This window comes from Helicoverpa zea, chromosome 11 (assembly GCF_022581195.2).
Source record: "Helicoverpa zea isolate HzStark_Cry1AcR chromosome 11, ilHelZeax1.1, whole genome shotgun sequence".
Classification (NCBI taxonomy): Eukaryota; Metazoa; Arthropoda; class Insecta; order Lepidoptera; family Noctuidae; genus Helicoverpa; species Helicoverpa zea.
The window spans coordinates 6,225,487-6,243,396 of NC_061462.1; the positions used below are offsets into that span (position 1 = coordinate 6,225,487).

A 17,910-nucleotide genomic window follows, 5' to 3' on the forward strand; every position below is an offset into this window, starting at 1 on the left:
TAGATATCTGAAAGAAGACTTGAAAATCGATAAGTAATAAATGGGTCCATAAAATTAATAAATGAATCATCTTAATCGCCAATCAGGCGGCCCAAAATGGGAGCTTATTAGTAACAAACAAGCCCAATTCTCTATCTAAACAATGCACTTAAAGTAGATATATACTTCGTACGTCACTATTTGATGATGAGTCATATGCTTGTACCTATATTGTGCCCACACTCATGAGTCACCTCCAAAATGCCTCCAAATTAAATATATTCAAACGTAGGAAGCGCTAATTGGTCGTTAATAAATGGTTTTGTCAGATTAAACCCTGTCGACGCAGGCGCAGTCATTAAAGAGGTGTCTTTTCTTTGTACAAGTAAAAAGGTTTTCCCATAAGTAAGCCTCTGAAGGCTTCTGTTTATAATTTCAGAATCAGAAACAGATTTTCACCGAAAAATGGTCTCTGCAGAATTTAACAAAGTCACGAAAAAAGTTTGTACTTATAATTTACTGTCCTCAGTGGTCATGGCAATTCCAGTGGTTCAACTTGTCTCTCTCTCTTGACCCATTCGAGTTTTCAAATCATAATTTGGTTGATTGATTTACGAGTATTTACAGTCAGCCATACTGTAACAATATCACTTCTGTCCAAAAACTTAAAAAAAAAAAACACCTTTAAATCGTTACACCTAAAACAGTAATTCTGATTGAAAAACGATGTTATGACCAAACTAAAAAATATTATACAGGGTGTGTCGTTCACAATCACATTAAATCCTATCGCATATTATACTTTATGATATTCTATGGCGAATTGTAAAAAAATAACCTAATCCATTCAGTGGTTTAACCACAGGAGTCATTTTTCGTTTTTATAATTTACAACATCATGTGTAAAGCAGATATAAAATTAGGAGTAACGAATGTTTTGACAAGGGAGCATTTCATTTAATGTGATTATGAACGACACACCCGATATAAGTACATGATATAATTTTCCGTAGATATTCAGAATATTTACTAAACGCCCATATTAATATTTGTGATCTGAAATATCAGATTTTTTCGTAATCGGAACATCTATTGAATTAGATCTATCATTCTTTATACGTTTCTACAATATAGTACTTTTCCTGAGGTAGTAAAAAAAGAGTCGTTAAAATCATAAGTTATGGTTTCGTGTTAGCTACACTTTCATTAAAACTACAACTATAAACTGAACTGTAGAATATAACATAGATACACCTTCTAAATAAAAACGACATGGCTTGAAACTTTCTAAAAGTAGGTAGCTAGTGCCTCCATTCGTTTTAAGCCGAGTTTCTATTAGGTAGGTACTTTATATTGAACTTGCATTGCAAAGTAATTCAAATAAAAAGACTCAGTGGATTGTATTTTTTACTTAAAAAATATAGTTTACATACATAAATATCTTATGCCCTGTTGGTATCACTCTTTTATTTGTTTATGCTTAGAAATATTGTTTATGCATTGATCATAATGCGATAATGTGTGAGCTCATTACTCAAGTATTTGAAATATATTATTACGTACAAGCTATCCTTCTTATTGTACTGACTTCTTATTGTATTGACACTATAACAGGAATTATTAAGTTATAACATAATGATTTACTATCTATTCTTTGATAAATATTTTAGACATAGTAAAAAAAATAATTAATGCCATCATGAAAATGGCGTACGTGAAAAGTTATAACGTATATTTATTTACAACTGAGGTGTATAGATAGGTATTCGGAATACCAACATTATCACAATTACTGATATCTCCTATCTCGCACTAAAACTTAAGGAAAACGAAGAAAAAACGTGCTCACGTGTCCTTCAATTGAATACTACAATCGAAAGATTATTTTACTGACAAAAATTATTAGGTAAAGTCTACACCTTCATGAAGGAGAAGATAATAAGAAAAATAAATAGAAGGACGCATGAAAGTCTCCCATCTCTGAAATATTTCCCCAAGACGAAGGAGGGGTTTTTCCAAGACAAGAAATTATCATCTTTGGCAATTCCTACAATGTTGCTATAGTTAGGAAAAATTTTCAATTGCAGTATTAAATACATAGGAGATCTATTTATTTTCTATTTACTTAATACATATTTAATATGTGCTTAATTAATTAATAACAAAATAATAATAGGTTAACATTTACTAAAGGTTGCTGCTGCATTCCATGATGAAAAAAGTTTATGCTAAAGGGCTTCAGAGAGGAAATTATGTTTAAAAAATAAGTACTACTATTTATACAAATATTGTAAAAGTTTTCCTATTTAAAGAAGTTCCTTTCTGAGGCCCACACCACCGATAACTTGGACCCTGTTTCCGACTACCTATACTTAGAGCGAAATAAATTCGTTTCAATTCATAGGTATATTACTTTCGATAACATTCAGAAAAAAAGACAATAACAAAATAATATTGCACCAAATAATTAATGTTTTTTCGAGAGCATAACGTAACATCTAAAATCAGGCATAAGTTTGAACTAACAGTGAAACAGTACAATGTTTTACTTTCGTAACGAAATTAGAAAAAGCGTGCATTGAAAACACAACTGTCAGTTAGCACAATATATTCCTAATTTTATAATTATTAACGCTGATTAAAACAAAAGAACAATACACTATTATTTACCCGGCTATGGGTGCTTATTTGTTACGGCTCTATAACTTTAAATCTTGTAATGACATTTGTGACTGGCCATGTGGATAATGTAAATTTTTCACAGACTACATATTTACATAGTAAATTCTTGTGACTGTTCATTGTTCCAAAATAAAAAAGTTAAAAAATAATATTTGTTAGCGGTGTGTTAGTATTTATAAGGAGGTGGTGGTTCGACTCGGGGTCCGGGCGCCGAGCCCGCCGGTGGTTGTTGGACGACAACGCGATTTTGTACAATCACGGTGCGTTTGTTATCATCGCTGCAACAGTCGCAGCAACAGCAAGGGATGCAGCAGCAGCAGCACGGACGACATGAAATGTTGCAACCCATCCTGAAACATTATATATGCTCTATTAATCATTGCAGTTTTAATATAGAAGATGATGTCTAGGTTATCTTTCCTCTGACGGGCTTTTTCTTAATGTTAAAGAACTCTTCGCATAGATTTATATTTTAAATAACAGGCCACTAAGACTTCAGGGTCACGTATGTAGCACAAAAATCTAAGTACTATCTAGTTGTTAATTTCTACTAAACTCATAGTTCAGTGCACTGTGCAAAATGAAGTGAAGTAAAACAATAGCAATGAAATGACTCACTAACAACAGATTATAAAGGGTCAAGGACATTCACTAAACACTGGACACTAAACAAGGTAAAGCTGTGCAATCACATGATTTTCCACGAGGAAACACACAACTTAGTATTGGGTTTTTTTTATGCGTTTCTCTTGGAAGACGATCTATTGTTTAACAGAAGTTTGTATAGCTATTACAATTTGATTGATATAACTATGGATACACTTTCAGAAATGCTGGTTAGTACGTACGTATGATTTATCTACGATCTATATTTAACACTGGCTTGCAAAAATCTGAACTCAAACTCATAAAGAAAAATCTTACCCGAAAGAAAATAAAGTTTAGAAGTGTGTTTTGTATATCTTGGCAAGCTCGGCAGCCTAAACTGATTGCTGAATATTAACAAATGTGGTCTTTCATATCACAATTAGTCATATATACAATAGAGGTTTATGTTTATATCAGATATCAGCGTACCCATCAGTGATGACTCATGTACAGATTTGAGTCCGAGGGTCGTAAAATTGATAATCTGTGGTTCATTACGCATGCATGATCCTGCGATTTTGTATTGAAGGACTCAATTTTTCCTTTTATATCGTCGTAACTCGTACGTATTTACAACTGTGCAGTTTCCTCAAGACGGTTATTCCATATTGTTTGCCTATAGTGTAATAGTCACGACTCGTATAGGTATCACTAAAACGGGTGAACAGTATACTTAATACGTAATCACAAGATGACGCTAATAGAATCGAAGGTTTGTTATTGACAAAGTATACTTACAGTAAAAGTAATTTACCTACTTAGTTTTTGTGCAAAAACTACCTATTGTTCAGAGTCGCGTACTAAAGAGGACAACTAATTATTGCCGTCAATTTAATTAGTACTAACAGTTAACGACTACTTTAAAGGTAAACAATGTTGGTCCCCTCGTGGTACGTTAATAGTTCACGTCGCGTCATATAGATACCGAACCGGGTTTACCATATTTGGGTATACCAAGGCGGGTGACCAAGGGCAAAGTATCTATAGGTACTCAAATTTTATTATTGTCATGTCACAAACTATTGCTGTCGATAATTGATAAGGGGACTAGGTACTTTATGTAAGTACTCTACTAAACAATACTCAGATTAAGATTGTTGTTGTTACTCAAAGTCTGAACAATTTAATAATCACCTTGTAACCATAAAGATATCAGGTGGCATCAATTACTTATCGATAACTTAATCTAACGTTAGTATGTATGCTAATTAAAACTAATACTCATGCCTTCCACCACCACCCCAAAAGCCAGCAAATTCCCAATGCAAAATTATTTATATAAAAAAAATAAGATAAAGGTCGTCCACTAGTCTTACCTTAACTAAGCTTTTCATCGGTACATTTGTGAAGGATCAGGGGGGTATCCTGGGTATCCCTGTGGTGGAGGGTAGCCGGGATGACCGCCAGGGGGCGGGTATCCCCCGGGTGGCGGGTACGGGTAGCCGGGCGGCGGGGGCTGCTGCTCGTATATGACCGGCGGGGGTTGCTGCACCACGGTCACGTGCTGCGGCGGGGGTTGCTGCTGCCCGCAGGCGTTAGGACACAGGCAGGGCACCAGGCAGCACGCACTCAGCGCCAGACAACACGGGTTACAGCAGACTTCACAGTCGCCACACTCGAACGAAAGACACAAACCCATCCTCACGCACCGTTGTTTACTAAAACCGATACCAATCAATTACTTATAATTCTACTCCTTAAGCACCTGCATCAGTGTTAGATAACAGAATGGTATTCAATAACTAAATATTCTGTATATATTTTAAACAGAGTGGAATAAGTACCAGCCTTTGTTGCCAAATGACAAAATGGCGGAGTGTTATCATGTACTAAGACTCTTATCATACATTGTTATCTCTTGATAAGAGTATTCGTTCATTGCTCATGTAATATATCAGGAAAATAACTGTGAAATCTTGGAAATAGACAAGGATGTCCGTGCATACTTTCATAATAAACAATTACTTAGTCACAAAATATTCATTTCCTCAAACACCTTATACCCATAAAAAAATATTTTAGTAACCAATATTTTGTAACGTGCTAAGTAATTATTTTGCAGATGTTGTAGAAACAAAATGTAAAATAATATAAAGGCTGTACTTTGTACTTTAATTTGGACTTTGTACTTTATGCTGTAATTTTCCAACTATCTATTTAAACTATCTTTTCCAATATCGAAATATCTATATCATTCTCCTAGTCATTACAAGACTGACACTCCATCTGTTATTAGGAACTAAGAGGTATACAACTTTGTCCTTTACTTTACATTAGATTGATTTATTTTTTTAGGTACCTACACCGAGTTTGACATGAGTCTTAGCGCTGAGAGTAATCTCTTCCAGACAACCTTAATCTAGAGGTACATACTACCATGAAGCTCCACTTTCTTGTAATTAGTACAATAGTTAGGGTTTTAGTCACTTACTGTTTAAGCTAGACTTTCAGACCACACAAGCAAACTAAGTCAATGAACCAACACCACTCGATACATATAAATTTAGTAAGAACATAAAGAACGCATTTCCACCAAGTCATATCCTAATTAAAAAATATGTTCAAGAATTTTGCTATTAGTAAAGAGTTAGTTATATCGGGTGTGTCGTTCATAATCACATTAAATTCTATCACATGTACTTCACGATATTCTATAGCGAATTGTAAAAAAAATAACATAATCCATTCAGTGGTTTAGTCACAGGACTCATTTTTAGTTTTCATAATTTACAACATCATGTGTAAAGCAGAGATAAAGTTAGGAGTATCGAATGTTTTGATCAGTTGACAGCTGTCAGTTTTCAAGGGAGAATTTCAGCTGTTTGTAATGACTGACTTCTATATGGTGTTCTAATTTTCGCACATTTTTATTCTATTTACTTTGTTTGAAAAATGCATTTTTTTATTTTTACGTATTTTTCTTTTTTCTTTGTGTTAATCGACATATTATATCAACCAGTATATTAACGCATTTCATTTAATGTGATTATGAACGACACACCCGATATACACAATAAGTACTTAAGTGTTTACTAGTAGGTATTACTAGGCTGAAAAGTCCATTTCTTTTGTTGAACGCGCTAATCGCAAGATAGCCCCATGATCTAGGAAAGCTCAATAGTTTGGGTATTTAAACTGAATCTTTAATATACCTTTAACATAAATAAAAAAAAATAAACCGTGGATCGGAAAAACCTAAACTATTTATTTCTATTTAAGTATACCTACTTGGAAATTCTTAACTGATAAAACTTTAGGAATAATATAATAATTATGATTCGTATAATCGATTACGGAAAACCGAAATCTTTATTAAATACTTTATTGATCTTAAGCTTGTCGGTTTTAATTAGATAATGTCAATTTTGTCCTGTCCCAATTTGTTTATTGTCTTAGACACACTACAAAATTTTAGCCGGTCGATACTCTTTTTGGGCTCAAGAATCAATATGAAGAATGGAAGGACATACATAATAACGATCAGATTATTAACTCCAAAAAAATATATTTTCAACCACCAGGCCAACAACCATCCGACTGTTTAGTTTGCATTGCGCGCGTCGGCCAAGTGTTTTTTGCACAGTCTCCTTTGAGTTAATTACTTGAAGTTCTGTTCATGATCATGAAGTTATGCTAGCCTATGGTACATTTAAACATCGTTGACATACCAAACTTTGAATTACAAAACAAAAAAAGACAAAAATAAATGATTAGGCCATAAGCATGTTATCACTTAGGTATTACGCATGCACCACCTACCTAGGCTTAGATAATTTATTATCAATTTTCGAGTTAAAGGCAACACGTGAGTCTATCGTAGGTAACGTTAAATATAAATAGATAAAGAACTGATGAAATAAATTCTATACCCATTAGTCTAATGGCTGTATAAGTCACTATTCCTACGTATTAATTACATTAAAAGTCTCATTAGCTCACGTTACTTGAAAATTACAATAAATATTAACTTTAATTATGATTATACATTCCATCCAATGCTGATTAATAAACTATAAGTATAGCAAAGGGCATTCGTGACTAATAGGCAAGTAAATATTGAAGCCTTTCCTATCTCACTGTTATGTATGTAAAATGATGATGGCAATTAGTATATTGATATTAAACTATAGCCTAATTAGTGTACCGACTAATATTGTCTTAGAACAGTCATTTCCAACAAGTGACTAAACCAAACATTGGTCTGACGCATTGTCATGACGTGGGATGTGGGTTTTCTTCTAGTTTTCGTACTAATTTGTCCTGGTTAACACAACAACAGTTGATCTTCGACATTTCCCTTAAAAGAATTGCCTTATTTTTAAATAACTGGCGATTGCTAAAAGCAATATAGGAAGGTACACACACCTACTTTTGGATAGGTAGGTACCTAGTTAATACCTATCTACCTTCACATAAACAATTAAAAAATTAAAACGAGATTTCTACCTCAATTTCAATTACCCACACAGGTTATCGAGTAAGAAATTAAAATACACAGTACACACCATACGACGATTAGATACGAATTAAATAGGACTGACACATTTCTTCAAATAATCCGTAGGTGGCTAATGGAATGAACACCTAATGAAAGCAATGTTTTAAAATAGGCAAGGACATGCACGATGTTACCCCATTCCATGAAAGCTGATAAATTGTTAATATGGATACCTATTATCATACGGCTTAAGCACCTGATAACCATTTATTACTTACATTTAAAAGTTAGTGGACGACCATTTTATTACTAAACCTGCGCAGCCACACCTTTATTTCTATATTATTTAAAAGAATTAAAAATCTTACCTGTTATTTTTGTATTTTATCGGCACTGTCCCTTTCTAACCTCCGAACGAACACAGCGACAGAGAAAAAACAAAAGTGAATGAATCAGTTGTTATTAGGTTGCAGCGGTTTGTCACACTGCCGCGCCGGGGAAACAGCGCTGTGACGTGAACGTCTGCGCAATACGCTCTGAAGTAAATACAATACTCTATCCCTTTCCCACTATCGTGAAAAACGATACACGCAAGCAAGACCGGTGACTCAAAACTATAGCGTTGGTATCAGTCATCGTGAAAATGAGAGCAATGTCGATTCAACCTTGTTATGCTGCACGTAGAGAAACTGAACTCGCCAATTAGGTAACGAGAAGGAAAACCCATGCGACGTATTCGTCATGAGGGTAGGCAGCCACCCAGCTGAGGTGCATACCCTCTTCTTAACAAAGACCTATATCTACATTTTCCTAGTATGCGTTTCAACTCGGATCGATATAAGAATTTAAAATAAGCAAACGACGTTCGTGCTTTGCTGACCTCACATTTACATTTCAATTAAAACAATTTAACATGCAAGGTTAAAAGTGGTTTTGAGACAATACCGTGAAAGAGTGTCAATAAAATGATCATTCGCATAATAATACGGTTTGACAGCTTCTAGTAATATTGTAATGCTAATCAGCAGAGATGCGCTGTGAATGATAATATTCATAAATATCGATGTTGCTAAATATTGTTTATAGGTGTATGGATTACCTGTGTAGGTATGGACAATATTTAGTAGAAAACTTCATATAAGTTCTTTGAGCTGCTGAAGCAGCATCAGGTATAGCTTCCAACAGGTATCTATGAAGATCAAAGGGGGAGGCCTATGTTCAGCAGTGGACGTCCTATGGCTGATGACATGATGATGATGAAGTACCAACAGTAGCCAAGGACCAGCCACGGCCAGATTCTGCCTTCCATTAGACAGACAGGGTACAGTTCAAACCATTTTCATTTTTTCTGTATTGATATTTAATCTTTACTAATGCAAATTATAATTGCGGAAGGTACCCGTCGTCTTTCTTTCGTTCGCGTCAACTAAACAAACTACTGAATTGATTTAAATAAAATTTAGTAATGTACACATAATTTGGAACCTTAGAAAGGCGAAGGCCACTTTATGTCCGGTGCGGGGATTCTCTTGGGACGCGAGTGGAACTTCGGGAAAAGCTAGACATCTAAAATACAGGTAAAGGAAGATATTCATAAAACGCTACAAAGAGCGAGTTAACAATAAATGTATATGGATGGAGGTAGGAGGTAGACCAAGGTAAAAATTGCTTGAAAGATGTTATAAATAATTAGGATGTGGAGTGGTTCCTAGTATGAACGCTGATAGATAGCAATGGTAGCGGGAAACTTAACCATGCAGACATTAATAAATAGGACGAATGAGTCCATTTAGATGTTAGCGACGTATTCCAGTCACAAAACTCCTAAAACCCTATTATTTATATTGAAGTCCCCAAAAACCATAAGCTTGTAACGTACAGATATACTGAAATGGTTAGCAATGCACAAATATGGAGTAGGCAAGTACAACTCACGTAAATTATTTTTTTCACGTATCGGTGCTATTTGTAGTACATAGTAGCACAAATATGAAGAATGCTATGCTCCTTACATTTTATAATTCCTACTGCGCAGTATTTCGAGTTAGGTTGATATACTTAATTTAACTGTTTAGGTCGTATAGATCAGTGAAGTTAAATCTTAGACTAGTGGCGGAAGAATTGGCAGCCTCATAGACTCACGGTTACTGAACACAAGGTTACTACAAACTTTTTGCTGCGTATTGTGTCTTTGAGCGACAAATTAGAAGATATTGAATTTTCAGAGGTGAAAAAATCCAAATCGTGCATAAATGCGATAAAAACAAATAGGAATGTTAAAGACCTGATCATGATAATATGCTACTGCACAAGGTTCCTACGAGATTTTTACAGCACATAATCGCCATAAAGCCAAGTCGCTGTAATCACGGTAATCTGGATATCTTATCACTCAACTGCGTCACACTCAATCAATGCCAAAAAATTAGACGGGAGCTCACTCTACTACGATAAGCGAACAAAGTATACACAAAATGTGAAAAATAAAACAAACCAGTGATGTCTTATGAAGACATATTAACTGTGCTCGCACCGGCGGAATCTACAAAGAATTTCATAAAATCTGTGAAAGTTTCTGACAATAAGAAAAAGACAAATAAGTACAATAAGAGTGAAACGAAAGATGATAAAAATGCGAAGAAAACTCTGTTGCGAAGATTGCCGAGTGTTCAAAGAGCGGTGATCCCAGCGTTCGGTCGGTTTCGTAATAGTTTCCGAAAATTGAATTGTTTTAAGAATCAAAATGAGGACGAGATTCCGATGATGGAAGTACCGCGACACAAGAGCATCGACATTGGTGTGGGACTGGCTCGTAGGATGTCCCTCTTCCTCTTCACGAGGAGGACAGTCTGTGTACATCCATATCACCCTTACACGCCAGAGCAAACTACAAGGAAAATCTATTTTTGCCCAGATGACAAATAAACACCTTCGCTTATCATTTCCAATGTTAATCATGATTTTGAAGAATAGTGATTTTATCTATGAACATTTCTTGTTATTGTTAAGATACCGTTGTCACCACTGAGACAGAAACTGTGTGGATACAAGAATAAATGTTTACTTAATTTACCTTGTCCAATCTTTTTATATTGCAGTACCTATGTACCTAATATTTATTTGCCAGCAAAGGTCATCTTTACGAAAGAATAATGGTTATTTGTCTTAGAAGTAAGCAAAGTTGTTCTTTGCTGCGGGTGTCGATTTTGAATCCCAAACATGCAAAGGATTCTAGGGTTTGATTCTAGGGTAGAACCATGAGTGAGTAGAGGAAACTAAGTCTCGAGATGCAAAAAAACTTGGCTCTTTTGTGACACACTCTTCAGCAGCGAGAACAAAAAGGAAATTCCCGCCGAACATCTCTTGTTTTGGTCTTGTCTCTTCTAGATCGAATTTTGAAAAAAAATCGGACCTAAGTATGTATGTAAGTACAAAAACCTAACGTTACCTACCTCTCCTGTATGTAACGAACATATATAGGAATGAATGTACAAGCCAAATCATTGACCTAACAAAATGTCTTCAAGAAAACCGCAGGCCTGTTTTTGTGTGGTTTTTACCATATAAATAATTGCCTTGACGGGATTTCGCTCCTCCAGAGTTTTAACTTTCCCTATTTGTCATGGGGATAATAGGTAAAATCAAACAGTATATAAAGGAATTCTTTTCCATTTCTTTCACAAGTTAAGAAAGTGTTCTTATTGTAGTTAGGTACTGCCATTGATTCAAGTGTGCAGTATTCTTTTGTCAGATCAATTTCAACAGGTTTTGCAAATCAATAGTCGTTTGCCTCATCCGTTTTATTAAAACTCGGAATATTGTTACCCTTGACACGCAATAATTTGGATACTCTGCTTAATTCTTGAAGAGATAAAGAGTCGAGATGACGCGAGCCATTCTATTTATTGTAATTTTATGTTTTGTTTCAAAATCTTTTGGCAAAACATTTTCAGAATGTGATTTGGTCCGGGAATTGAGGAAACAAGGTTTCCCTGAACATCAACTAAGAGACTGTAAGTAGCAATGTTTCTTTTATAATGTGCATTATGGACGAGATATGCCTGATTGCTGTAGTGGTTTCAAAAGCGGCTACTATGAACGACCTGTCGAGTTTAAATCCCGGGTTTGACCAAAATAAAATAAGCAGCCCGTAGTAAGGCAATTGACGATGTAGCCTACATGTCGCAGGGTTCCTGTGTTCCTTGATGAAACTTGTTTATTTAAATCCCAGGCCAGGCGCTTCAGTAACCGTTACTGAAGGGCTATATAGCCCCTCATACTTTATGATAAGAGTTAACTTTTCTAAGTGCAGGATTTTTCTAACTTAACATTATTTCAGGGATGTGCCTGATTGAAGCGGAGAGTAATAGGCGTACCCACGTAGTTGGTGGTTCTAACTCAGATGGGTCACACGACTTTGGACTATTTCAAATAAATGATCGCTACTGGTGCAACAATGGCGAACACCCTGGCAAGGAATGCAACATACGTTGCAAAGGTAAACAAAACGTATAAATAAATAGTGCTCTACAGAAGTATCTGGAAATCTCAATCACATAAAAATGTATAGGTATAGTTTTCGCCAAACACAATCATCATCATCATCATCATCATCAGCCTATAGCAGTCCACTGCTGGACATAGGCCTCTCCAAGTGCACGCCACTGAGATCGGTTTTCGGCTTCTCGCATCCAGCTCCTGTGCTGCTCATGGAGGTATTTAGCCTACTGCTATCACGCTAAACACAATAGCAGCTCGCAACTATGTAGCTGCCAAAGCTCAGCTACGTGCAGTGCAACGGTGCCCTGAGCCTGATGTTAGGCACCTACCTTCCCAGGATTTTTGCTCGGTATCGCGCGATTTTTCGAGCCACCATAAAGCTTCACATGAATTATACCCATCTGCCACAAATTAAGAATATACCTACCTAGGCCTAGCTGGATATCTTAGATCGTCTACCAATTTTTAAGACCTTTACTCTTTTTAGATCTCCTGTTGGACGACATCACAATAGCTTCGCAGTGTACTAAGAAAATATTTGGTGTCCATGGTTTCAACGCTTGGGTCGCGTGGGTCAACAAATGCAAAGGGAAAAACCTCCGTCCACTTCCCTGTTAACGTGTAATAGCACGAGGATTTTACATTTTGTATTTCATTAAAAATATATATATAGATTCACTATAGTTCGGCCATTCAGAGAATGCGTTCCTGACACGTCGCGATTGAACTGACGACGTAATAACATTCATTGATTATTGATATAATAATGTTGTTTTAATGCTCCTCAATTGTTAAAACGGTAAACAACCAGCAAAAATATTTTTATCGTAACTGCAACGCCATTGCAAAGTTACGTCGTCAGTTCAATCGCGACGTGTCAGGAACGCATTCTCTGAATGGCCGAACTATAAGCATTAGATTTACATATAAGCTTTATTCATACTATGCCTGCAATATCAGGTGTCAAATTCTATAAAACAAAGAAAAGCTTTCCGCTACAGAAACATAGATCGAACTATCAGGATTTTTTACAAATAAATGTAGTGGGGGGATAATTAATGTGTTCTTTTTTCTTAGAATTCCCTATTCCCTTTTGAAAATAGCATACAGGTTTGCATGGTGCGTTATGGTTTCAACCAAAAGATAGTGGGTTCTTTGTACCTGTGTTCTGTGATTGAAGTAATTGCAGCAGTCCTTTGTTTTGCATTAACCACATAAAAGTTATTGTAAATACTAACAGTGAAGTTAAATAATGGCGGCCCATTCTGCTCATACCGTCAGCATACTACGTAACTACGCAATAGCGATTTAATTAACAGTTAAAGCAATAACCAAATAGCAGTAAATTATTGTTCCCGTTGTTTATTTGCTACACTAGACACTACAATTATTATTCCCAAATAATTTAAATAATCCCTATGACAAACATACCCACTTAGGTACAATTTTTTTTTCATGTCATTATTTTTTTGGCTATCATCGATACCAACGACTATGACTATAGAATCGAATATGTATTGTGCGAGTGAGAAGTGAAGACATGCTCCGCCATTTTTAATCCGTTTATCTACATTAGTAGTAAGTAGGTACGTCCCTATAGTTCGGCCATTCAGAGAATGCGTTCCTGACACGTCGCGATTGAACTGACGACGTAATAACATTCATTGATTATTGATATAATAATGTTGTTTTAATGCTCCTCAATTGTTAAAACGGTAAACAACCAGCAAAAATATTTTTATCGTAACTGCAACGCCATTGCAAAGTTACGTCGTCAGTTCAATCGCGACGTGTCAGGAACGCATTCTCTGAATGGCCGAACTATAGTGCATTACATTTTTACTGAGGCGCACCTGGGCACAGGCCTCCGCATAACATACCCTATAGCCCTATACTATAATTATACCCTTTCATTATCACAATATTAAAAAAACTTTGTACAGGCAAATAAAAATTTAATTTCACATGAAACACCTTATATAATATTGAAATAAATCACATTGTGCTAATACCTTAGGTTTACATAGCACTTAGCAGGTACAAATATAGGTACATAAATCAATGCAGAAGGTCATCTTTAATGACGTCACATATGTTGCGTCATACGCACATTGATGGTAATCAGAGTATAATGACGTAGTCTGCATAAAAAAGGTTAGTAAAAAAAGTGCGCATATTGGCGCGAAAGCCATTGAATGCACTATTGACTGTAGCAACGTGACTGTCTTACATAAAAACTTCATACTGGGCGCACCTTGTATTGTAGATTTCTATAACCTATCCATCTGTTTAAAGATTTGAATGTGATTTGAATGAAATCAACGGATTAGGTTATATAAATCTGCTGTTAGCGTATATGTTACTGGTCTTTCCTTTTTTAACTACTTAATCTTATTTCTAAGACAAAAGTAACACAGTTATTTATGCGGTGGTTTAGCTCAAGTAATTTGTATAAATGGTATAACAATAAAATAAATTTTATATTCCTTATAATACAAACAATAGATCAAATCTATTTTTAAATAAATAATAGTACACAAACACAAATTCACTTATTTTATAAATGAGTACCCAACATAATACTTGTCAAAATGTGTTATTTTATGAGGTATGTATGAAGTTGATTATATCCACATAAAAAATAAATAGACAGCTAAAAATGTTAAGAATCTTAATTAATCCTAATATACATTTAAAGCAACACTTCTATAAGATTTCTAGATCACAACAATAACATAAGGTATGCCCAAATAAACTTTACATAGACTCAAGCTAATTTGATATATGAAAGAATGTGCCTTCGTCATTTAAATGAGAGGTTTTCACAATAATACTGACTTATCAGAATGTGTGGTATACAATATCATTAGCGCTATAAACTACTATGATAGATATGATATGATTATATGATGATCACAATAGACATGGTTGTTTATAAAGCTAATGTATTGTATTATATTCAAAGAGTATTAAATGAGATTCAGTGTATTAAGTGTTTATGGTTATTTTCTTATATCTCTATTGTCCAAGTTCTTTATTCTTGATGGTCGAAGCTTCAATTGCTTTGATTAATGTTGCCCTGTAACAGAAGTTTAAATCATAATAAGTTACTACAACATTCAGATTATGTATTTCAACATAGCTATATGTATTTGTGATGACTTTACAATTAAAAAACTACTATGCAGTATGCACTGAGTTTTAAGCACAGTACCTACATAACATAATATGTGTGACACAAAATTATCTTAACTCTGCTCGATTACCCAATTTTATATGCAGTTACAAAATATTTACCGTAATCCACCCTTTTCAAGTTCAGCGATACCGCATATTGTGGATCCACCAGGTGAACAAACTTCATCCTTCAGTAGTCCAGGGTGTTTTCCAGATTGTAACACCATCTGGCCACTGCCAACAACCATCTGTGCAGCGTGACGTAACGCCATTGCTCTTGGCACCCCTTGCTTCACGGCCCCATCTGCCAACGCCTCAATCACAACATACATCTGAAACATTTTAAAACAAGCATTCTGTCATTCCGAAAATCTGGTTCTCAGTTAGCATCATCATCTGCCACTCTTGGATAGCTGGGTGCCAGGTAAGCATGCAGCTGTATAGTTTGTAATAAATGTTATTCAGAAACTGATTCAATTTGTATTTGAAGATTAGTGGTTGATTTAACATACTTTAGGCTGAAGTATTATTGTGTAAAGTTAAAATAATTGTGGATACTTACATAAGCTGGCGCACAAGCAGTTAATGCACCCAAGGAGTCCATCAAATCTTCTGGAATCTTCTCACAAAGTGCAGAACCACCCACAAGTTTTTCTAGTAGTGAACATTGCTGAGCACTGACTTTAGAGTCAGGTGTGTATAAGCATATGCCAGCTCCAACTGTCATCGGAGTGTTGGGCATTATTCTTATCACGTTATGTACATCACTGTTCAAGTATGTTTTGATGTTCTGAAAAAAATAACAGGGGATTAGATTTTCTTTCGTAATATTGTTAAAAGCACCCACTACAACTTCAAAAATAATTATAGAATTTCAAGAAACTTATGGTGAAACATTCGGTTATTTGTTTAGAAGTATAAGTTTGGAGTTTGACGGGTCACTCAGTTACTCAGGCAAAAATCGACATACAGGAGCACAAACCTTATGAAGTTCTTTTATTTGCATCCCAGGCAACATAGACACAAACACGACTTGTTTGTCTGTTGAGTTCGCATGCATCTGAATACCTTTGAGGGCATCATGTAACTTAGTTACTTTCACACCAAGGAAAATAATATCGCAGTTGTCATACACCTCTCCATTTTTGGAAGTAACATTAGCACCCATAACACTCCAGTGTATTAGATTTTCAATATTTGGGCCTGAGACCCAAATCTTGGATGGGTTGTGGACTCCTGAAACAAGCATTCCAGGTAATATACATAGGATTATTTACAGAAAACTAAGGAATATCAACATGCTGTTGGTTGATAGTTAATTTTTCTGTTGACAGTATTTTTATAATAAAAGCATTTGTTTTTATATTCACTTATTAAATTCGGACCCTTATGGGAATATTAGACATTTCAATAAAACTACTTTTATGGATTTTATCGCAGTTATATTAATATTATTTAATCTGCCCGTATTTGTTTAGTCTGCCTGTGACCATGGATGCCTTAAAGGATCCGAAACGTTGGCAATAAACAACATTAATGTAACCGTGATAAAATCCGCAAAAATAGTTTTATTTAAATTTAAATTCACTTTTTTTTAATGACTGACTTTTTTTTACTTATAGACGGGCTGCAGAAGAATTTTGCTGCAATGGCTTAATTTATATTTTAAATTAAACTCTTGTAAATACATACCACTTTTGAGGATTCCTTTCACAATCGCTGTAGACATATTACCACCACCAATGAAACCCAAATTGAATTCCATGTTTTTTTCTTTCTTGGTTACTATTTGCAGAGTAAACAACGGCGCGCCAAATTTAATTAGAGCCTGAAATAGAGACACGTTTTGGCATGTGAAATATGAATATCTACTAATTAATAAAATTTTATATGTTCTAGTACGTAATGATAAAACAACACAACTGCAAGGTATATCTTAATAATTTTAGAGATATTTAATTAAATTGGTATATAGTTATTCTCCAAAAATATTGATTATACTTCCAAAATTTAGATTTTGTGTGAAGACTGAACGTTAAAGTAATAAATACAACGGTTACCTGCAATCTTCAACCGATGAAAGAAAATCAATTTGTGAATGACTTTAGATCTAGGTACACAATCGAGTCAAAATCAAGTCTAGAAAAGTAGAAAAATCTAAATCACTGGTCTTAAATTAAAATCAATCCCCTTTTTTTTAAGATGAATGACAGTGACATTTATGACAATTGACAACCAAGAGCGAGTGGCAAGGCGAACCCAAGAATGTTCCATCGGTGGTTCTTATTTGATTCCAAGCTAGCTCAAAAGTAAATCTCCCTTTTTGAGGAGGCTCGTTTACTGGTCGTTACATTATTGTCGTCATAACACTTCTCTTTAGATATAAAAATACCTGCTGTTGAAAAAATCTGTAAAATTATTTTCTGACAACTGACTCCAGTCCGAAGCTATTTTTTTAGGGTGAAACTGTGCGACATTTGATATTC

The 17,910-nt window shown here is 35.0% G+C and overlaps 2 protein-coding genes and 1 long non-coding RNA gene across 3 annotated transcripts; 1 reads left to right on the forward strand and 2 right to left on the reverse strand.

Moving 5' to 3' along the window:
• Positions 1–1,373: 1,373 nt before the first annotated feature.
• On the reverse strand, positions 1,374–8,272 carry LOC124634382. The gene is made up of 3 exons (XR_006984862.1): positions 8,116–8,272; positions 4,626–4,967; positions 1,374–3,011 (listed from the first exon to the last, which is right to left on the reverse strand). It is a non-coding gene; the product is annotated as an uncharacterized LOC124634382 (long non-coding RNA).
• Positions 8,273–11,381: 3,109 nt separating this feature from the next.
• On the forward strand, positions 11,382–12,897 carry LOC124634637 (lysozyme-like). Its single transcript, XM_047170292.1, has 3 exons — positions 11,382–11,760; positions 12,087–12,245; positions 12,735–12,897. Exons 1-3 carry the CDS (start codon positions 11,631–11,633, stop codon positions 12,863–12,865), a joined length of 420 nt encoding a protein of 139 aa, XP_047026248.1. The 5' UTR covers positions 11,382–11,630; the 3' UTR covers positions 12,866–12,897.
• A 1,288-nt stretch (positions 12,898–14,185) lies between these two features.
• Positions 14,186–17,647, reverse strand: LOC124634617 (pyrroline-5-carboxylate reductase 3-like). Its single transcript, XM_047170268.1, has 6 exons — positions 17,485–17,647; positions 17,117–17,252; positions 16,407–16,660; positions 15,987–16,214; positions 15,545–15,756; positions 14,186–15,326 (listed from the first exon to the last, which is right to left on the reverse strand). Exons 2-6 carry the CDS (start codon positions 17,187–17,189, stop codon positions 15,266–15,268), a joined length of 828 nt encoding a protein of 275 aa, XP_047026224.1. The 5' UTR covers positions 17,190–17,252; positions 17,485–17,647; the 3' UTR covers positions 14,186–15,265.
• Positions 17,648–17,910: the final 263 nt, after the last annotated feature.

Coding starts and splice junctions, on each gene's coding strand:
- LOC124634637 (XM_047170292.1), top strand. CDS start 11,631: ATGACGCGAGCCATTCTATTTATTGTAATTTTATGTTTTGTTTCAAAA. Junction 11,761..12,086: donor TGAACATCAACTAAGAGACT/GTAAGTAGCAAT, acceptor ACATTATTTCAG/GGATGTGCCTGATTGAAGCG. Junction 12,246..12,734: donor ATGCAACATACGTTGCAAAG/GTAAACAAAACG, acceptor TACTCTTTTTAG/ATCTCCTGTTGGACGACATC.
- LOC124634617 (XM_047170268.1), bottom strand. CDS start 17,189: ATGGAATTCAATTTGGGTTTCATTGGTGGTGGTAATATGTCTACAGCG. Junction 15,757..15,986: donor CTGCTTGTGCGCCAGCTTAT/GTAAGTATCCAC, acceptor AAAATGTTTCAG/ATGTATGTTGTGATTGAGGC. Junction 15,327..15,544: donor CTTGAAAAGGGTGGATTACG/GTAAATATTTTG, acceptor CTTCTGTTACAG/GGCAACATTAATCAAAGCAA.